General features: G+C 51.9%; 1 protein-coding gene, 1 non-coding gene and 1 pseudogene across 2 annotated transcripts; all 3 read right to left on the bottom strand.

Moving 5' to 3' along the window:
- Window positions 1-2,110: 2,110 nt before the first annotated feature.
- Window positions 2,111-2,289, bottom strand: LOC144674955 (U2 spliceosomal RNA; annotated as a pseudogene).
- Window positions 2,280-11,210, bottom strand: LOC144674929 (uncharacterized). The gene is made up of 2 exons (XM_078536043.1): window positions 10,579-11,210; window positions 2,280-2,876 (listed from the first exon to the last, which is right to left on the bottom strand). Exons 1-2 carry the CDS (start codon window positions 11,150-11,152, stop codon window positions 2,503-2,505), a joined length of 948 nt encoding a protein of 315 aa, XP_078392169.1. The 5' UTR covers window positions 11,153-11,210; the 3' UTR covers window positions 2,280-2,502.
- Window positions 9,810-9,993, bottom strand: LOC144674944 (U2 spliceosomal RNA). Its single transcript, XR_013574705.1, has one exon. It is a non-coding gene; the product is annotated as a U2 spliceosomal RNA (small nuclear RNA).
- Window positions 11,211-17,136: the final 5,926 nt, after the last annotated feature.

The raw sequence follows: 17,136 nt of genomic DNA, 5'->3' as shown, positions 1-17,136 counted from the left end.
CACAGACACACCGCTACATAAGCCCCTTTAAATTTGCGCGGCTGTGCAAAAAATTTAATGGGCCCGCACACTTAAACAAATCGGTCACGCACTGTAATGACTCGCCTCATTCAGTTCAACAGAAATTAGGATCATGTTTTTAACCTGTGCCCTCGTTTTAAAATATTTTGTGTTCCATATTTACTTTCTCAATTTGTTATTAACTTACTTTACACTGCTTTATATCCTATCTTGTCGCAGATGTGGATCAGTCTGCGCACCGACAGCGGATCCGACCAGAAGACGGCGACGTCGTCCATGTACAGGGAGGCTTTTACCTGAATGCCTCCACTGCCTGGGATCGTCACTCCTCTTATGCCCGGATCCTTCCTGATGGACTCGGCAAAGGGTTCTATGCAACACACGAAAAGAACAGGCGAGAGAGGACAGCCCTGCCTGACTCCAGATTTAATCGGAAAGCTATCTGTTTCCCACCCGTTGATTGAGACTGCGCTACTGATGTTAGTGTAGAGCAGTTGGATCCAATTTCGAATTCCCTCCCCAAACCCCATTTTGGAGCGCACATCTACCATGTAGGTGTGCGATATTCTGTCAAAGGCCTTCTCCTGATCCAAGCTGATGAGGCAGGTATCCACCCCCCTGTCCTGTACATAGGCAATCGTATCCCTGAGCAGCGCCAGGCTGTCAGAGATCTTCCTGCCTGGCACAGAGCAGGTCTGGTCAGGGTGAATCACCAATTCCAGAGCGGATTTGACCCGGTTGGCGATGACCTTGGACAGAATCTTATAGTCCACATTCAACAGTGAAATGGGTCGCCAATTTCTAATTTCCTCCCTTTCCCCCTTGTGCTTGTAGATGAGGGTGATGATGCCTTTCCTCATGGATTCTGACATACTACCGGCCAGGAGCATACTCTCGTACACTCCTAGCAGGTCTGGGCCGATCAAGTCCCACAGAGCCGAATACAACTCCGTCGGCAAGCCGTCGCTTCCGGGGGTTTTACTCTTCTCCAAGGACTCGAGGGCCTTAGTCAGTTCATCAGGAGTTAGCGGTTTGTCCAGGCTCTCCCGCGTACTGTGGTCTAAGACCTCCGTGATAGAGGACAGGAAGGACTGGGAGGCCGTGCTGTCCGTGGGCTTCACGTCATACAGTCCGGCATAAAAGGATTTGCTGATCCTCAGAATGTCGGACCGTGATGACTTTACTGAGCCGTCTTCTTCCTTCAGGCTGCTGATCACAGAGCGCTCTCTGTGTACCTTTTGGAAGAAGAAACGTGAGCACGTCTCATCCTGCTCCACGGAGCGGACTCTGGAACGGAAGATGATCTTGGAGGCCTCCGAGGCAAAGTGCGAGGCTTGCTGGCCCTTCACCTCTTGGAGCTCCTCCTTGACATCGACCCCCATCGACTGCAGCCGGAGCAGATTCTGCATCTTTTTCTGGAGTCGGGACATTTCCCTCGGTTCCTTTCTAGCTTTCTGGGTGCCTTTGAGGATGAAAAACCTCTTGATGTTTCCCTTGATCGCTTCCCACCAGTGTGTCAGGGACTCAAAGAGGGGTTTCACGGTTCTCCAACCTTTGTAATCCCTCTTGAGCTCCTCAATGTTCTCTGGGGTCAGCAGTTGCACATTTAGCTTCCATGCCCCCCTGCCCACCCTCAGGTCCTTCTCCAAGTGGCAGTCCGCCAGTAGGAGGCAGTGGTCAGAGAAGAACACCGGCTTGACCTCGGTGGATCTGACTGTGAATGCACGGGACACAAACAGGAAGTCTATCCTGGAACGAATGGACCCGTCTGGCCGCGACCAGGTGTATCTACGCTGCGCTCGGTCTGCAGGGTTGCTGAAGACGTCGTGCAGCTTGGCATCCTTAACTGTTTCCATCAGGGATCTGGACGTAGCGTCCAATCTGCTGCCGGCCCTGCCGGCGAGTGTTGGGTGAGAGTGCGTGTTTTTTGTGTGTAGCTGCTGCGGGTGAGTGAGTGAGAGAGAGAGAGAGAGAGAGAGAGAGAGAGAAAGAAAGAAAGTTGGATTTTGGAACATGTACATGTTGAAAAGTAAAGAAAGCAGATGTTTGTAAGAAAACTATTTTTAGCATTGAAAATCCCCTGGAAAGGGGAGGGTGCACCGTTCCCAGAGATACTGCAATACCGGGTCGATGCGTGGAGTGGACGGAGCAAGCCCCTATTCCATCTCCCTGCTCCAAAAATCAATTTAATATATGGTCCCCAGATAAGGGACGTATCAGATATTAAACTGATAAGAACAGATTTTTTTTTTTTTTTTGTAAAAATATACTTTATTCATAAAATATCTTCAATCACATTCCACACCATTTCAAAAACAACCTTACAAGGGTACAATCCAGGGTTAAACTTTTACAAAATGTATCACCAGGTGCATTAGTACAAACAATATTACAATCATTTACAGCCTTTCATTTTGATCTGTACAGCCCGAGGGGCTCTAAACAGTTCCCAGTCTCTCGGTGCGCTGTGGTAGAAAGGTCTTAGACAGCGACCCTTCCCCATTGCGCCTTTGCGGCAGCTGCCCCAAGCTTTAGTGCGTCCCTCAGCACGTAGTCCTGGACTTTGGATTGTGCCAGTCCGCAACAATCGGTCGGGGACAACTCTTTGTGCTGGAAGACCAACAAGTTTCGGGCAGACCAAAGCGCCTCTTTCACCGAGTTGATGATCCTCCAGCTGCAGTCGATGTTTGTCTCGGTGTGTGTCCCTGGGAACAGCCCGTAGAGCACAGAGTCCTGTGTCACAGAACTGCTCGGGATGAACCTCGACAGCAACCACTGCATCTCTCTCCAGACTTTCTTTGCAAAGGCACAATCCACAAGGAGGTGGACAACGGTCTCTTCCCCACCACAGCCACCTCGAGGGCAACGTGCAGAGGGGGTGAGCTTCCTGGCGTGTAGGAAGGATCTGACGGGGAGGGCCTTTCTCACCACCAGCCAAGCTACGTCTTGGTGCTTGTTGGAAAGTTCTGGCGATGAGGCATTCTGCCAAATGACTTTGACAGTCTGCTCGGGGAACCATCCCACAGGGTCCACCCTCTCCTTATCCCTCAGGGCCTCTAGGACGTTACGTGCTGACCACTGCCTGATGGACTTGTGGTCAAAGGTGTTTTTCTGCATCAATTTTTCCACCAGGGACAGGTGGTACGGCACGGTCCAACTACTTGGAGCGTTCCGCGGCAGCGTGGCCAGACCCATCCTTCGCAACACCGGGGACAGGTAGAACCTCAGCACGTAGTGACGCTTGGTGTTTGCGTACTGAGGGTCTACGCACCGCTTGATGCAGCCGCACACAAAGGTGGCCATCAGTATGAGGGCGATGTTGGGCACGTTTTTTCCCCCTTTATCTAGAGGCTTGTACATCGCGTCCCTGCGGACACGATCCATTTTCGACCTCCAGATAAAGCGGAAGATGGCTCGAGTGATCGCCGTCGCGCAGGAGTCTGGAATGGGCCAGACCTGCGCCACGTACAGCAACAGCGAGAGTACCTCACACCTGATGACCAGGTTCTTACCCGCAATGGAGAGGGAGCGTCGCTCCCACATGCCCAGTTTCCTTTTCACCATAGCCACTCGCTCCTTCCAGTTTCTAACGCATGCCCCGGTCCCTCCGAACCATATCCCCAGCACCTTCAGGCCGTCAGCCCTGACAGTGAAGGGGACAAAGGATCGGTCAGCCCAGTTCCCAAAGAACATGGCCTCGCTCTTCCCACGATTTACCTTGGCTCCCGAGGCCAGTTCGAACTGGTCGCAGACGTGCATCAGTCTGCGCACCGACAGCGGATCCGAGCAGAAGACGGCGACGTCGTCCATGTACAGGGAGGCTTTTACCTGAGTGCCTCCACTGCCTGGGATCGTCACTCCTCTTATGCCCGGATCCTTCCTGATGGACTCGGCAAAGGGTTCTATGCAGCACACGAAAAGGACAGGCGAGAGAGGACAGCCCTGCCTGACTCCAGATTTGATCGGAAAGCTATCTGTTTCCCACCCATTGATTGAGACTGCGCTACTGATGTTAGTGTAGAGCAGTTGGATCCAATTTCGAATTCCCTCCCCAAAGCCCATTTTGGAGAGCACATCCCCCATGTAAGTGTGCGATATTCTGTCAAAGGCCTTCTCCTGATCCAAGCTGATGAGGCAGGTATCCACGCCCCTGTCCTGTACATAGGCAATCGTATCCCTGAGCAGCGCCAGGCTGTCAGAGATCTTCCTGCCTGGCACAGAGCAGGTCTGGTCAGGGTGAATCACCAATTCCAGAGCGGATTTGACCCGGTTGGCGATGACCTTGGACAGAATCTTATAGTCCACATTCAACAGTGAAATGGGTCGCCAATTTCTAATTTCCTCCCTTTCCCCCTTGTGCTTGTAGATGAGGGTGATGATGCCTTTCCTCATGGATTCTGACATGCTGCCGGCCAGGAGCATACTCTCGTACACTTCTAGCAGGTCTGGGCCGATCAAGTCCCACAGAGCCGAATACAACTCCGCCGGCAGGCCGTCGCTTCCGGGGGTTTTACTCTTCTCGAAGGACTCGAGGGCCTTAGTCAGTTCGTCAGGAGTTAGCGGTTTGTCTAGGCTCTCCCGCGTACTGTGGTCTAGGACCTCCGTGATAGAGGACAGGAAGGACTGGGAGGCCGTGCTGTCCGTGGGCTTCACGTCATACAGTCCGGCATAAAAGGATTTGCTGATCCTCAGAATGTCGGACCGTGATGACTTTACTGAGCCGTCTTCTTCCTTCAGGCTGCTGATCACAGAGCGCTCTCTGTGTACCTTTTGGAAGAAGAAACGTGAGCACGTCTCATCCTGCTCCACGGAGCGGACTCTGGAACGGAAGATGATCTTGGAGGCCTCCGAGGCAAAGTGCGAGGCTTGCTGGCCCTTCACCTCTTGGAGCTCCTCCTTGACATCGACCCCCATCGACTGCAGCCGGAGCAGATTCTGCATCTTTTCCTGGAGTCGGGACATTTCCCTCTGTTCCTTTCTAGCTTTCTGGGTGCCTTTGAGGATGAAAAACCTCTTGATGCTTCCCTTGATCACTTCCCACCAGTGTGTCAGGGACTCAAAGAGGGGTTTCACGGTTCTCCAACCTTTGTAATCCCTCTTGAGCTCCTCAATGTTCTCTGGGGTCAGCAGTTGCACATTTAGCTTCCATGCCCCCCTGCCCACCCTCAGGTCTTCCTCCAAGTGGCAGTCCGCCAGTAGGAGGCAGTGGTCAGAGAAGAACACCGGCTTGACGTCGGTGGATCTGACTGTGAATGCACGGGACACAAACAGGAAGTCTATCCTGGAACGAATGGACCCGTCTGGCCGCGACCAGGTGTATCTACGCTGCGCTCCGTCTGCAGGGTTGCTGAAGACATCGTGCAGCTTGGCATCCTTAACTGTTTCCATCAGGGATCTGGACGTAGCGTCCAATCTGCTTCCGGCCCTGCCGGATCGTCCAGCCGCATCGATGATGCAGTTGAAGTCCCCGCCCAGAATGACCGGCCTGGAGGTCGCCAGCAGCAGTGGGAGCTGCTGAAAGACCTCCAGCCGCTCAGCCCCTTGTGCCGGGCCGTACACGTTAATTAACCGGAGTGGAGCGTTCTTGTACATTACGTCTGCTACCAGGAGTCGCCCGCCCACCACCTCCTTGACCTCGGAGACGGTGAAGTTGCCTCCCCGCAGCAGAATACCCAGGCCGGAGGAACGAGAGTCCTTTCCGCCCGACCAGATCGATGGCCCGTGGGACCACCATCGTGACCATTGCCTGTAGGAGCTGAGGTGCGGTATCGCACACTCCTGCAGAAACAACAGGTCAGCTTTGACCTTGGCTAGGTAGTCCAAGGTCGCAACACATCGCGTAGTAGATTTAATGCTACGCACATTTATGGATACAATCTTTAAACCCATATTAAAGCATTTATTCTCCTACCAAACCCACTGTCTCTGAGAGTCCCAGACCTTTAGTCTGCTCCTTCATACCCGTAGTGAGCTCAAATTCCTTCACTTTGGATGGGCTGAGGTAGATCTCCTTGGCCGTGTTCTGCTCCGGTGGCATCTGGAGGTTCACGTAGTGAGCGGATTTTGAGATGACCTTTGCTGGAGAAGCTTCTCCAAAACTCACCCCCTCTGGGGGGTTGCTGTTCCCGGCTTCCTGGAGCTGGGGTGCGATGATTGCCTCACTGCTCCCAGATTCCAGGGGCTGTGGTGCACTGGCCTCCTCAGGTTGCAGGCCAAGTTGGGGTGCGCTGGTCTCCTTGTTGTCTCCAATTTTCTGGAGCTCGGGTGTCTCGTCCTCCAACGCCCTGGAGCTTTGCCGCCTCTTCTGTCGGTGCCGCTCTGGCACTTCATCATCCGAAGAGCTGCTGCCCTTGTCATCCGTGTCGGATGGGAGACGCCTCTTGCCGCTTCTCTGGGAAACGCCTTTGCTTCTTCTTCGCTCCCTCTTACTTTTCTTGTTCTTCACCGTCCGCCACTCCCCCTGCTGCTTTTCCACTGCTGCCTCCTCCTCCATTGATTCGCTGTCCTGAGGACTGGGAGGTTCAGGGGGTAGTGCTGTTGATTGGCTCTCTGTTGCCTCCATCTCTTTCTCCACCTTGTCTCTCTCTGTGTCCTCCTTTGTCCCGTTGAGCTCCCTGGGGGCCTTGGTGGTTGGAGTGACACGAAACATTTCTTCTGCTTCCCCCTGGTCGGCTTTGGCTGCCTGTGCGTAAGTACGGCAGCGTTTGGGGCAGGTCCTGTAGAGGTGACTTGCCTCGCCACACAGGTTGCAACACTTGGCCTGTTTGCAGTCTTTTGTCTGGTGCCCTTCCTGTTTGCAGATCTTGCAGAGGGAGGCGCTGCAGTTGGCCGCCACATGACCAGCCTTGCCGCATGAGCGACAATGCTTGGGTTGCCCAGCGTAGACCAGGTAGCCCCGGTTTCCCCCGATAGCGAAACTGGAAGGAGGGTGGAAAATGGCTCCCTTACCATCGGTCTTTAGCGTGACATTAAACAGGCGTTTGCCTGTCCAGATTCCCAAGTCGTCTCGAATCTCGGTGCCGCTCCCCACCTTATCGAAGTACCTGGTGAGGAAGGTGACCACGTCGGCGACAGGGACGAAGGGGTTGTACACATGCACCATCACCTCACGTTCCCGTTGCAACGGCAGAGAGAAGTGCGGCTCCGCCGTCAGGATCTTCATCTCCGGCAGGTCTCTCTTCTCCTCGAACACCCTCAGGAGCCGGACGCAGTCTGCCACCCGCTTGAACGTCACGTCAAAATAACCGCCTTTGCGGGAGTCGTGCAGGGTGAAGATCTCCGTAGCTTGGAAGCCGCACGCCTTCAACAGGATCCTCCTGGTGAAGAAGCCCCGATCCATAGGTGATCCTCCTTCGCTGTGGTTCACCGTGACTCGGACGGTGATAGGTAACCCACGGTATGGATTTCGATTGCGATTGGTTATAGCCCTTCCATCCCGACCTTGCCTTGGTAGGACCATGGTGTCGCCCCTGCAACACTTGATCTTAGCCAAAAGGCCGAGAAGCGATTCCATTTGCCTTCCTTGTTACCTGCTGTACCTGCATACTAGCTTTCAGCGATTCGTGCGCGAGGACACCCAGATCCCTCTGTGCTGAAGCATTTCTGAAGTTTCTCTCCATTTGAATAATAAGTCGCCTTTTTATTCTTCTGACCAAAATGGATAACCGCACACTTATTAAACTTATTTAACTTAGTTAAACTCCATCTGCCAAATTTTGGCCCATTCACCTAACCTGTCCATATCCATTTGTAAATTTCTTATTTCTTCATTGCAACTTACTTTCCCACCTATTTTGGTGTCATCTGCAAATTTAGCTATAGTACCTTCTACTCCTGAATCCAAGTAAATAGTTGGGGCCCGAGGACCGAACCCTGTGGCACCCCACTAGTTACAGCTTGGCATCCACAAAAGACCCATTTATCTTGACTCTCTGCTTTCTGTTGGTTAGCCAATCCTCTATCCAAGCTAATATATTACCCTTAGCTGCGTGTGATCTTATCTTGTGTATTAATCTTTTGTGCGGCACCTTATCAAATGCCTTCTGGAAGTCCAGACATACTACATCTACAGGATCCCCGTTATCCACTTTGCTTGTCACATCTTCAAAGAACTCTAGCAAATTAGTCAAACACGATTTACTCTTCGTAAAGCCATGCCGACTCTGACGGATTGCATTTTGACTTGCATTTTAGGAAGGTAGTGGAGGCATTGGAGAGAGTGCAGAAGAGGTTTACGAGTTTGGTTCCAGGGGCGAGGAAGTTGAGTTATGAAGTAAGATTGGAGAAGTTGGGACTGTATTCCTTGGGGAAAAGAAGTCTGAGAGGAGACTTGATAGAGGTATTGAAAATCATGAGGGGTCTGGAGAGAGTAGATAGGGAGAAACTGTTTGCACCGGGGCAAGGATCGAGAAGGAGAGGGCACAGGTTTAAAGTAACTGGCAAAAGAAGCAAAAGCGATAGGAGCAGCGAGCGGTCAGGGTCTGGAATGCACCACCTGATAGCGCGGCGGAGGCAGGTTCAATTGAAGAGGGAATGAGATGATTATTTGAAAAGAAAGCATGTGCCGGGTTACGTGGAGAAGGCAGGAGAAAGGCACGAGGTGAAATGTTCACCGGGAGAGCTGGTGCAGGCACGACGGGCGGAATGGGCTCCTTGTGCAATGTAAGGATTGTGTGAATGTGGATGTAGAGGTTTCGGAGTAGCTGTGTAAAGTGTGTGAGCTTTGAGGTGTGAGTTTTGATTGTTGCTGTGTCAGCAGCAGCAGCGGCAGCGGCAGCAGAGAGCTGGTTTAAAATGTTGTGAGGCGAAAGGTGCAGCTGAGAGAGTGTTTGAGAGGTGTATTTGCAAGTGAAAGCTGTTTTTGTATAAGTGAGGTAGAGTGTTTGTGAGATGAGAGTGCTGTCTGTGAGTGTTGGGTGAGCGTGCGTGTTTTTTGTGTGTAGCTGCTGCGGGTGAGTGAGTGAGAGAGAGAGAGAGAGAGAGAGAGAAAGAAAGAAAGTTGGATAAAAACAAAAAGCTAAAAGCTACTGCGGATGCTGGAAATCCAAAACAAAATAAAAACAGAATTACCTGGAAAAACTCAGCAAGTCTGGCAGCATCGGCGGAGAAGAAACCAGTCAACGTTTCGAGCCCTCATGGCCCTTCAGCAGAACTGAAGCATAGTTTCAACAAGGGAGAAATATAAATTGGTTTAAGGTGGGTGGGGGGGGAAGAGACACATTGAGGGTGTAGTGTGAGCAGATAATCAAAAGATGTCAGAGACAAAAGGGTCAAAGAGGTGTTGAAGGTGGTGGTCTTTGTCTGAGAAAAGTGCTAATTAAGAATGCAAGACAGGATATTCAAAGTACAGCTCTAGTGGGGGTGGGGTGGAAAGACTAAAGACCTTTAGTCTTTCCACCCCACCCCCACTAGAGCTGTACTTTGAATATCCTGTCTTGCATTCTTAATTAGCACTTTTCTCAGACAAAGACCACCACCTTCAACACCTCTTTGACCCTTTTGTCTCTGACATCTTTTGATTATCTGCTCACACCACACCCTCAATGTGTCTCTTCCCCCCCACCCACCTTAAACCAATTTATATTTCTCCCTTGTTGAAACTATGCTTCAGTTCTGCTGAAGGGCCATGAGGGCTCGAAACGTTGACTGATTTCTTCTCCGCCGATGCTGCCAGACTTGCTGAGTTTTTCCAAAGAAAGTTGGATTTTGGAACATGTACATGTTGAGAAGTAAAGAAAGCAGATGTTTGTAAGAAAACTATTTTTAGCATTGAAAATCCCCTGGAAAGGGGAGGGTGCACCGTTCCCAGAGATACTGCAATACCGGGTCGATGCGTGGAGTGGACGGAGCAAGCCCCTATTCCATCTCCCTGCTCCAAAAATCAATTTAATATATGGTCCCCAGATAAGGGACGTATCAGATATTAAACTGATAAGAACAGATTTTTTTTTTTTTTTTTTTTTGTAAAAATATACTTTATTCATAAAAATCTTCAATCACATTCAAAACCATTTCAAAAACAACATTACAAGGGTACAATCCAGGTTAAACTTTTCCAAAATGTATCACCAGGTGCATCAGTACAAACAATATTACAGTCATTTACAGCCTTTCATTTTGATCTGTACAGCCCGAGGGGCTCTAAACAGTTCCCAGTCTCTCGGTGCGCTGTGGTAGAAAGGTCTTAGACAGCGACCCTTCCCCATTGCGCCTTTGCGGCAGCTGCCCCAAGCTTTAGTGCGTCCCTCAGCACGTAGTCCTGGACTTTGGATTGTGCCAGTCCGCAACAATCGGTCGGGGACAACTCTTTGTGCTGGAAGACCAACAAGTTTCGGGCAGACCAAAGCGCGTCTTTCACCGAGTTGATGATCCTCCAGCTGCAGTCGATGTTTGTCTCGGTGTGTGTCCCTGGGAACAGCCCGTAGAGCACAGAGTCCTGTGTCACAGAACTGCTCGGGATGAACCTCGACAGCAACCACTGCATCTCTCTCCAGACTTTCTTTGCAAAGGCACAATCCACAAGGAGGTGAACAACGGTCTCTTCCCCACCACAGCCACCTCGAGGGCATCGTGCAGAGGGGGTGAGACTCCTGGCGTGTAGGAAGGATCTGACGGGGAGGGCCTTTCTCACCACCAGCCAAGCTACGTCTTGGTGCTTGTTGGAAAGTTCTGGCGATGAGGCATTCTGCCAAATGACTTTGACAGTCTGCTCGGGGAACCATCCCACAGGGTCCACCCTCTCCTTATCCCTCAGGGCCTCTAGGACGTTACGTGCTGACCACTGCCTGATGGACTTGTGGTCAAAGGTGTTTTTCTGCATAAATTTTTCCACCAGGGACAGGTGGTACGGCACGGTCCAACTACTTGGAGCGTTCCGCGGCAGCGTGGCCAGACCCATCCTTCGCAACACCGGGGACAGGTAGAACCTCAGCACGTAGTGACACTTGGTGTTTGCGTACTGAGGGTCTACGCACCGCTTGATGCAGCCGCACACAAAGGTGGCCATCAGTATGAGGGCGATGTTGGGCACGTTTTTTCCCCCTTTATCTAGAGGCTTGTACATCGCGTCCCTGCAGACACGATCCATTTTCGACCTCCAGATAAAGCGGAAGATGGCTCGAGTGATCGCCATCGCGCAGGAGTGTGGAATGGGCCAGACCTGCGCCACGTACAGCAACAGCGAGAGTACCTCACACCTGATGACCAGGTTCTTACCCGCAATGGAGAGGGAGCGTCGCTCCCACATGCCCAGTTTCCTTTTCACCATAGCCACTCGCTCCTTCCAGTTTCTAACGCATTCCCCGGTCCCTCCGAACCATATCCCCAGCACCTTCAGGCCGTCAGCCCTGACAGTGAAGGGGACAAAGGATCGGTCAGCCCAGTTCCCAAAGAACATGGCCTCGCTCTTCCCACGATTTACCTTGGCTCCCGAGGCCAGTTCGAACTGGTCGCAGACGTGCATCAGTCTGCGCACCGACAGCGGATCCGAGCAGAAGACGACGACGTCGTCCATGTACAGGGAGGCTTTTACCTGAGTGCCTCCACTGCCTGGGATCGTCACTCCTCTTATGCCCGGATCCTTCCTGATGGACTCGGCAAAGGGTTCTATGCAGCACACAAAAAGGACAGGCGAGAGAGGGCAGCCCTGCCTGACTCCAGATTTAATCGGAAAGCTATCTGTTTCCCACCCATTGATTGAGACTGCGCTACTGATGTTAGTGTAGAGCAGTTGGATCCAATTTCGAATTCCCTCCCCAAAGCCCATTTTGGAGAGCACATCCCCCATGTAGGTGTGCGATATTCTGTCAAAGGCCTTCTCCTGATCCAAGCTGATGAGGCAGGTATCCACACCCCTGTCCTGTACATAGGCAATCGTATCCCTGAGCAGCGCCAGGCTGTCAGAGATCTTCCTGCCTGGCACAGAGCAGGTCTGGTCAGGGTGAATCACCAATTCCAGAGCGGATTTGACCCGGTTGGCGATGACCTTGGACAGAATCTTATAGTCCATATTCAACAGTGAAATGGGTCGCCAATTTCTAATTTCCTCCCTTTCCCCCTTGTGCTTGTAGATGAGGGTGATGATGCCTTTCCTCATGGATTCTGACATGCTGCCGGCCAGGAGCATACTCTCGTACACTTCTAGCAGGTCTGGGCCGATCAAGTCCCACAGAGCCGAATACAACTCCGCCGGCAGGCCGTCGCTTCCGGGGGTTTTACTCTTCTCGAAGGACTCGAGGGCCTTAGTCAGTTCGTCAGGAGTTAGCGGTTTGTCTAGGCTCTCCCGCGTACTGTGGTCTAGGACCTCCGTGATAGAGGACAGGAAGGACTGGGAGGCCGTGCTGTCCGTGGGCTTCACGTCATACAGTCGGGCATAAAAGGATTTGCTGATCCTCAGAATGTCGGACCGTGATGACTTTACTGAGCCGTCTTCTTCCTTCAGGCTGCTGATCACAGAGCGCTCTCTGTGTACCTTTTGGAAGAAGAAACGTGAGCACGTCTCATCCTGCTCCACGGAGCGGACTCTGGAACGGAAGATGATCTTGGAGGCCTCCGAGGCAAAGTGCGAGGCTTGCTGGCCCTTCACCTCTTGGAGCTCCTCCTTGACATCCACCCCCATCGACTGCAGCCGGAGCAGATTCTGCATCTTTTCCTGGAGTCGGGACATTTCCCTCTGTTCCTTTCTAGCTTTCTGGGTGCCTTTGAGGATGAAAAACCTCTTGATGCTTCCCTTGATCACTTCCCACCAGTGTGTCAGGGACTCAAAGAGGGGTTTCACGGTTCTCCAACCTTTGTAATCCCTCTTGAGCTCCTCAATGTTCTCTGGGGTCAGCAGTTGCACATTTAGCTTCCATGCCCCCCTGCCCACCCTCAGGTCTTCCTCCAAGTGGCAGTCCGCCAGTAGGAGGCAGTGGTCAGAGAAGAACACCGGCTTGACCTCGGTGGATCTGACTGTGAATGCACGGGACACAAACAGGAAGTCTATCCTGGAACGAATGGACCCGTCTGGCCGCGACCAGGTGTATCTACGCTGCGCTCCGTCTGCAGGGTTGCTGAAGACGTCGTGCAGCTTGGCATCCTTAACTGTTTCCATCAGGGATCTGGACGTAGCGTCCAATCTGCTTCCGGCCCTGCCGGATCGTCCAGCCGCATCGATGATGCAGTTGAAGTCCCCGCCCAGAATGACCGGCCTGGAGGTCGCCAGCAGCAGTGGGAGCTGCTGAAAAACCTCCAGCCGCTCAGCCCCTTGTGCCGGGCCGTACACGTTAATTAACCGGAGTGGAGCGTTCTTGTACATTACGTCTGCTACCAGGAGTCGCCCGCCCACCACCTCCTTGACCTCGGAGACGGTGAAGTTGCCTCCCCGCAGCAGAATACCCAGGCCGGAGGAACGAGAGTCGTTTCCGCCCGACCAGATCGATGGCCCGTGGGACCACCATCGTGACCATTGCCTGTAGGAGCTGAGGTGCGGTATCGCACACTCCTGCAGAAACAACAGGTCAGCTTTGACCTTGGCTAGGTAGTCCAAGGTCGCAACACATCGCGTAGTAGATTTAATGCTACGCACATTTATGGATACAATCTTTAAACCCATATTAAAGCATTTATTCTCCTACCAAACCCACTGTCTCTGAGAGTCCCAGACCTTTAGTCTGCTCCTTCATACCCGTAGTGAGCTCAAATTCCTTCACTTTGGATGGGCTGAGGTAGATCTCCTTGGCCGTGTTCTGCTCCAGTGGCATCTGGAGGTTCACGTAGTGAGCGGATTTTGAGATGACCTTTGCTGGAGAAGCTTCTCCAAAACTCACCCCCTCTGGGGGGTTGCTGTTCCCGGCTTCCTGGAGCTGGGGTGCGATGATTGCCTCACTGCTCCCAGATTCCAGGGGCTGTGGTGCACTGGCCTCCTCAGGTTGCAGGCCAAGTTGGGGTGCGTTGGTCTCCTTGTTGTCTCCAATTTTCTGGAGCTCGGGTGTCTCGTCCTCCAACGCCCTGGAGCTTTGCCGCCTCTTCTGTCGGTGCCGCTCTGGCACTTCCTCATCCGAAGAGCTGCTGCCCTTGTCATCCGTGTCGGATGGGAGACGCCTCTTGCCGCTTCTCTGGGAAACGCCTTTGCTTCTTCTTCGCTCCCTCTTACTTTTCTTGTTCTTCACCGTCCGCCACTCCCCCTGCTGCTTTTCCACTGCTGCCTCCTCCTCCATTGATTCGCTGTCCTGAGGACTGGAAGGTTCAGGGGGTAGTGCTGTTGATTGGCTCTCTGTTGCCTCAATCTCTTTCTCCACCTTGTCTCTCTCTGTGTCCTCCTTTGTCCCGTTGAGCTCCCTGGGGGCCTTGGTGGTTGGAGTGACACGGAACATTTCTTCTGCTTCCCCGTGGTCGGCTTTGGCTGCCTGTGCGTAAGTACGGCAGCGTTTGGGGCAGGTCCTGTAGAGGTGACTTGCCTCGCCACACAGGTTGCAGCACTTGGCCTGTTTGCAGTCTTTTGTCTGGTGCCCTTCCTGTTTGCAGATCTTGCAGAGGGAGGCGCTGCAGTTGGCCGCCACATGACCAGCCTTGCCGCATGAGCGACAATGCTTGGGTTGCCCAGCGTAGACCAGGTAGCCACGGTTTCCCCCGATAGCGAAACTGGAAGGAGGGTGGAAAATGGCTCCCTTACCATCGGTCTTTAGCGTGACCTTAAACAGGCGTTTGCCTGTCCAGATCCCCAAGTCGTCTCGAATCTCAGTGCCGCTCCCCACCTTATCGAAGTACCTGGTGAGGAAGGTGACCACGTCGGCGACAGGGACGAAGGGGTTGTACACATGCACCATCACCTCACGTTCCCGTTGCAACGGCAGAGAAAAGTGCGGCTCCGCCGTCAGGATCTTCATCTCCGGCAGGTCTCTCTTCTCCTCGAACACCCTCAGGAGCCGGACGCAGTCTGCCACTTGCTTGAACGTCACGTCAAAATAACCACCTTTGCGGGAGTCGTGCAGGGTGAAGATCTCCGTAGCTTGGAAGCCGCACGCCTTCAACAGGATCCTCCTGGTGAAGAAGCCCCGATCCATAGGTGATCCTCCTTCGTCGCTGTGGTTCACCGTGACTCGGACGGTGATAGGTAACCCACGGTATGAATTCGGATTGCGATTGGTTTTCGCCCTTCCATCCCGACCTTGCCATGGCAGGACCATGGTGTCGCCCCTGCAACACTACACTTGATCTAAGCCAAGAGGCCGAGAAGCGATTCCATTTGCCTTCCTTGTTACCTGCTGTACCTGCATACTAGCTTTCAGCGATTCGTGCGCGAGGACACCCAGATCCCTCTGTGCTGAAGCATTTCTGAAGTTTCTCTCCATCTGAATAATAAGTCGCCTTTTTATTCTTCTGACCAAAATGGATAACCGCACACTTATTAAACTTATTTAACTTAGTTAAACTCCATCTGCCAAATTTTGGCCCATTCACCTAACCTGTCCATATCCATTTGTAAATTTCTTATTTCTTCATTGCAACTTACTTTCCCACCTATTTTGGTGTCATCTGCAAATTTAGCTATAGTACCTTCTACTCCTGAATCCAAGTAAATAGTTGGGGCCCGAGGACCGAACCCTGTGGCACCCCACTAGTTACAGCTTGGCATCCACAAAAGACCCATTTATCTTGACTCTCTGCTTTCTGTTGGTTAGCCAATCCTCTATCCAAGCTAATATATTACCCTTAGCTGCGTGTGATCTTATCTTGTGTATTAATCTTTTGTGCGGCACCTTATCAAATGCCTTCTGGAAGTCCAGACATACTACATCTACAGGATCCCCGTTATCCACTTTGCTTGTCACATCTTCAAAGAACTCTAGCAAATTAGTCAAACACGATTTACTCTTCGTAAAGCCATGCCGACTCTGACGGATTGCATTTTGACTTGCATTTTAGGAAGGTAGTGGAGGCATTGGAGAGAGTGCAGAAGAGGTTTACGAGTTTGGTTCCAGGGGCGAGGAAGTTGAGTTATGAAGTAAGATTGGAGAAGTTGGGACTGTATTCCTTGGGGAAAAGAAGTCTGAGAGGAGACTTGATAGAGGTATTGAAAATCATGAGGGGTCTGGAGAGAGTAGATAGGGAGAAACTGTTTGCACCGGGGCAAGGATCGAGAAGGAGAGGGCACAGGTTTAAAGTAACTGGCAAAAGAAGCAAAAGCGATAGGAGCAGCGAGCGGTCAGGGTCTGGAATGCACCACCTGATAGCGCGGCGGAGGCAGGTTCAATTGAAGAGGGAATGAGATGATTATTTGAAAAGAAAGCATGTGCCGGGTTACGTGGAGAAGGCAGGAGAAAGGCACGAGGTGAAATGTTCACCGGGAGAGCTGGTGCAGGCACGACGGGCGGAATGGGCTCCTTGTGCAATGTAAGGATTGTGTGAATGTGGATGTAGAGGTTTCGGAGTAGCTGTGTAAAGTGTGTGAGCTTTGAGGTGTGAGTTTTGATTGTTGCTGTGTCAGCAGCAGCAGCGGCAGCGGCAGCAGAGAGCTGGTTTAAAATGTTGTGAGGCGAAAGGTGCAGCTGAGAGAGTGTTTGAGAGGTGTATTTGCAAGTGAAAGCTGTTTTTGTATAAGTGAGGTAGAGTGTTTGTGAGATGAGAGTGCTGTCTGTGAGTGTTGGGTGAGCGTGCGTGTTTTTTGTGTGTAGCTGCTGCGGGTGAGTGAGTGAGAGAGAGAGAGAGAGAGAGAGAGAAAGAAAGAAAGTTGGATAAAAACAAAAAGCTAAAAGCTACTGCGGATGCTGGAAATCCAAAACAAAATAAAAACAGAATTACCTGGAAAAACTCAGCAAGTCTGGCAGCATCGGCGGAGAAGAAACCAGTCAACGTTTCGAGCCCTCATGGCCCTTCAGCAGAACTGAAGCATAGTTTCAACAAGGGAGAAATATAAATTGGTTTAAGGTGGGTGGGGGGGGAAGAGACACATTGAGGGTGTAGTGTGAGCAGATAATCAAAAGATGTCAGAGACAAAAGGGTCAAAGAGGTGTTGAAGGTGGTGGTCTTTGTCTGAGAAAAGTGCTAATTAAGAATGACTAAAGACCTTTAGTCTTTCCACCCCACCCCCACTAGAGCTGTACTTTGAATATCCTGTCTTGCATTCTTAATTAGCAC

The sequence above is a fragment of the Cetorhinus maximus genome, unplaced genomic scaffold (genome assembly GCF_964194155.1).
Source record: "Cetorhinus maximus unplaced genomic scaffold, sCetMax3.hap1.1 HAP1_SCAFFOLD_864, whole genome shotgun sequence".
Lineage (NCBI taxonomy): Eukaryota > Metazoa > Chordata > Chondrichthyes > Lamniformes > Cetorhinidae > Cetorhinus > Cetorhinus maximus.
This window is presented reverse-complemented; position numbering and strand designations above follow the sequence as displayed.

Excerpts from the sequence above, each read along its gene's own strand:
- LOC144674929 (XM_078536043.1), bottom strand. The coding sequence starts at position 11,152 with ATGGCGATCACTCGAGCCATCTTCCGCTTTATCTGGAGGTCGAAAATG. Across the intron at positions 2,877-10,578 it reads CTCTGCACGATGCCCTCGAG|GTGGCTGTGGTGGGGAAGAG; the intron begins GTGGCTGTGGTG and ends GTTGCCCTCGAG.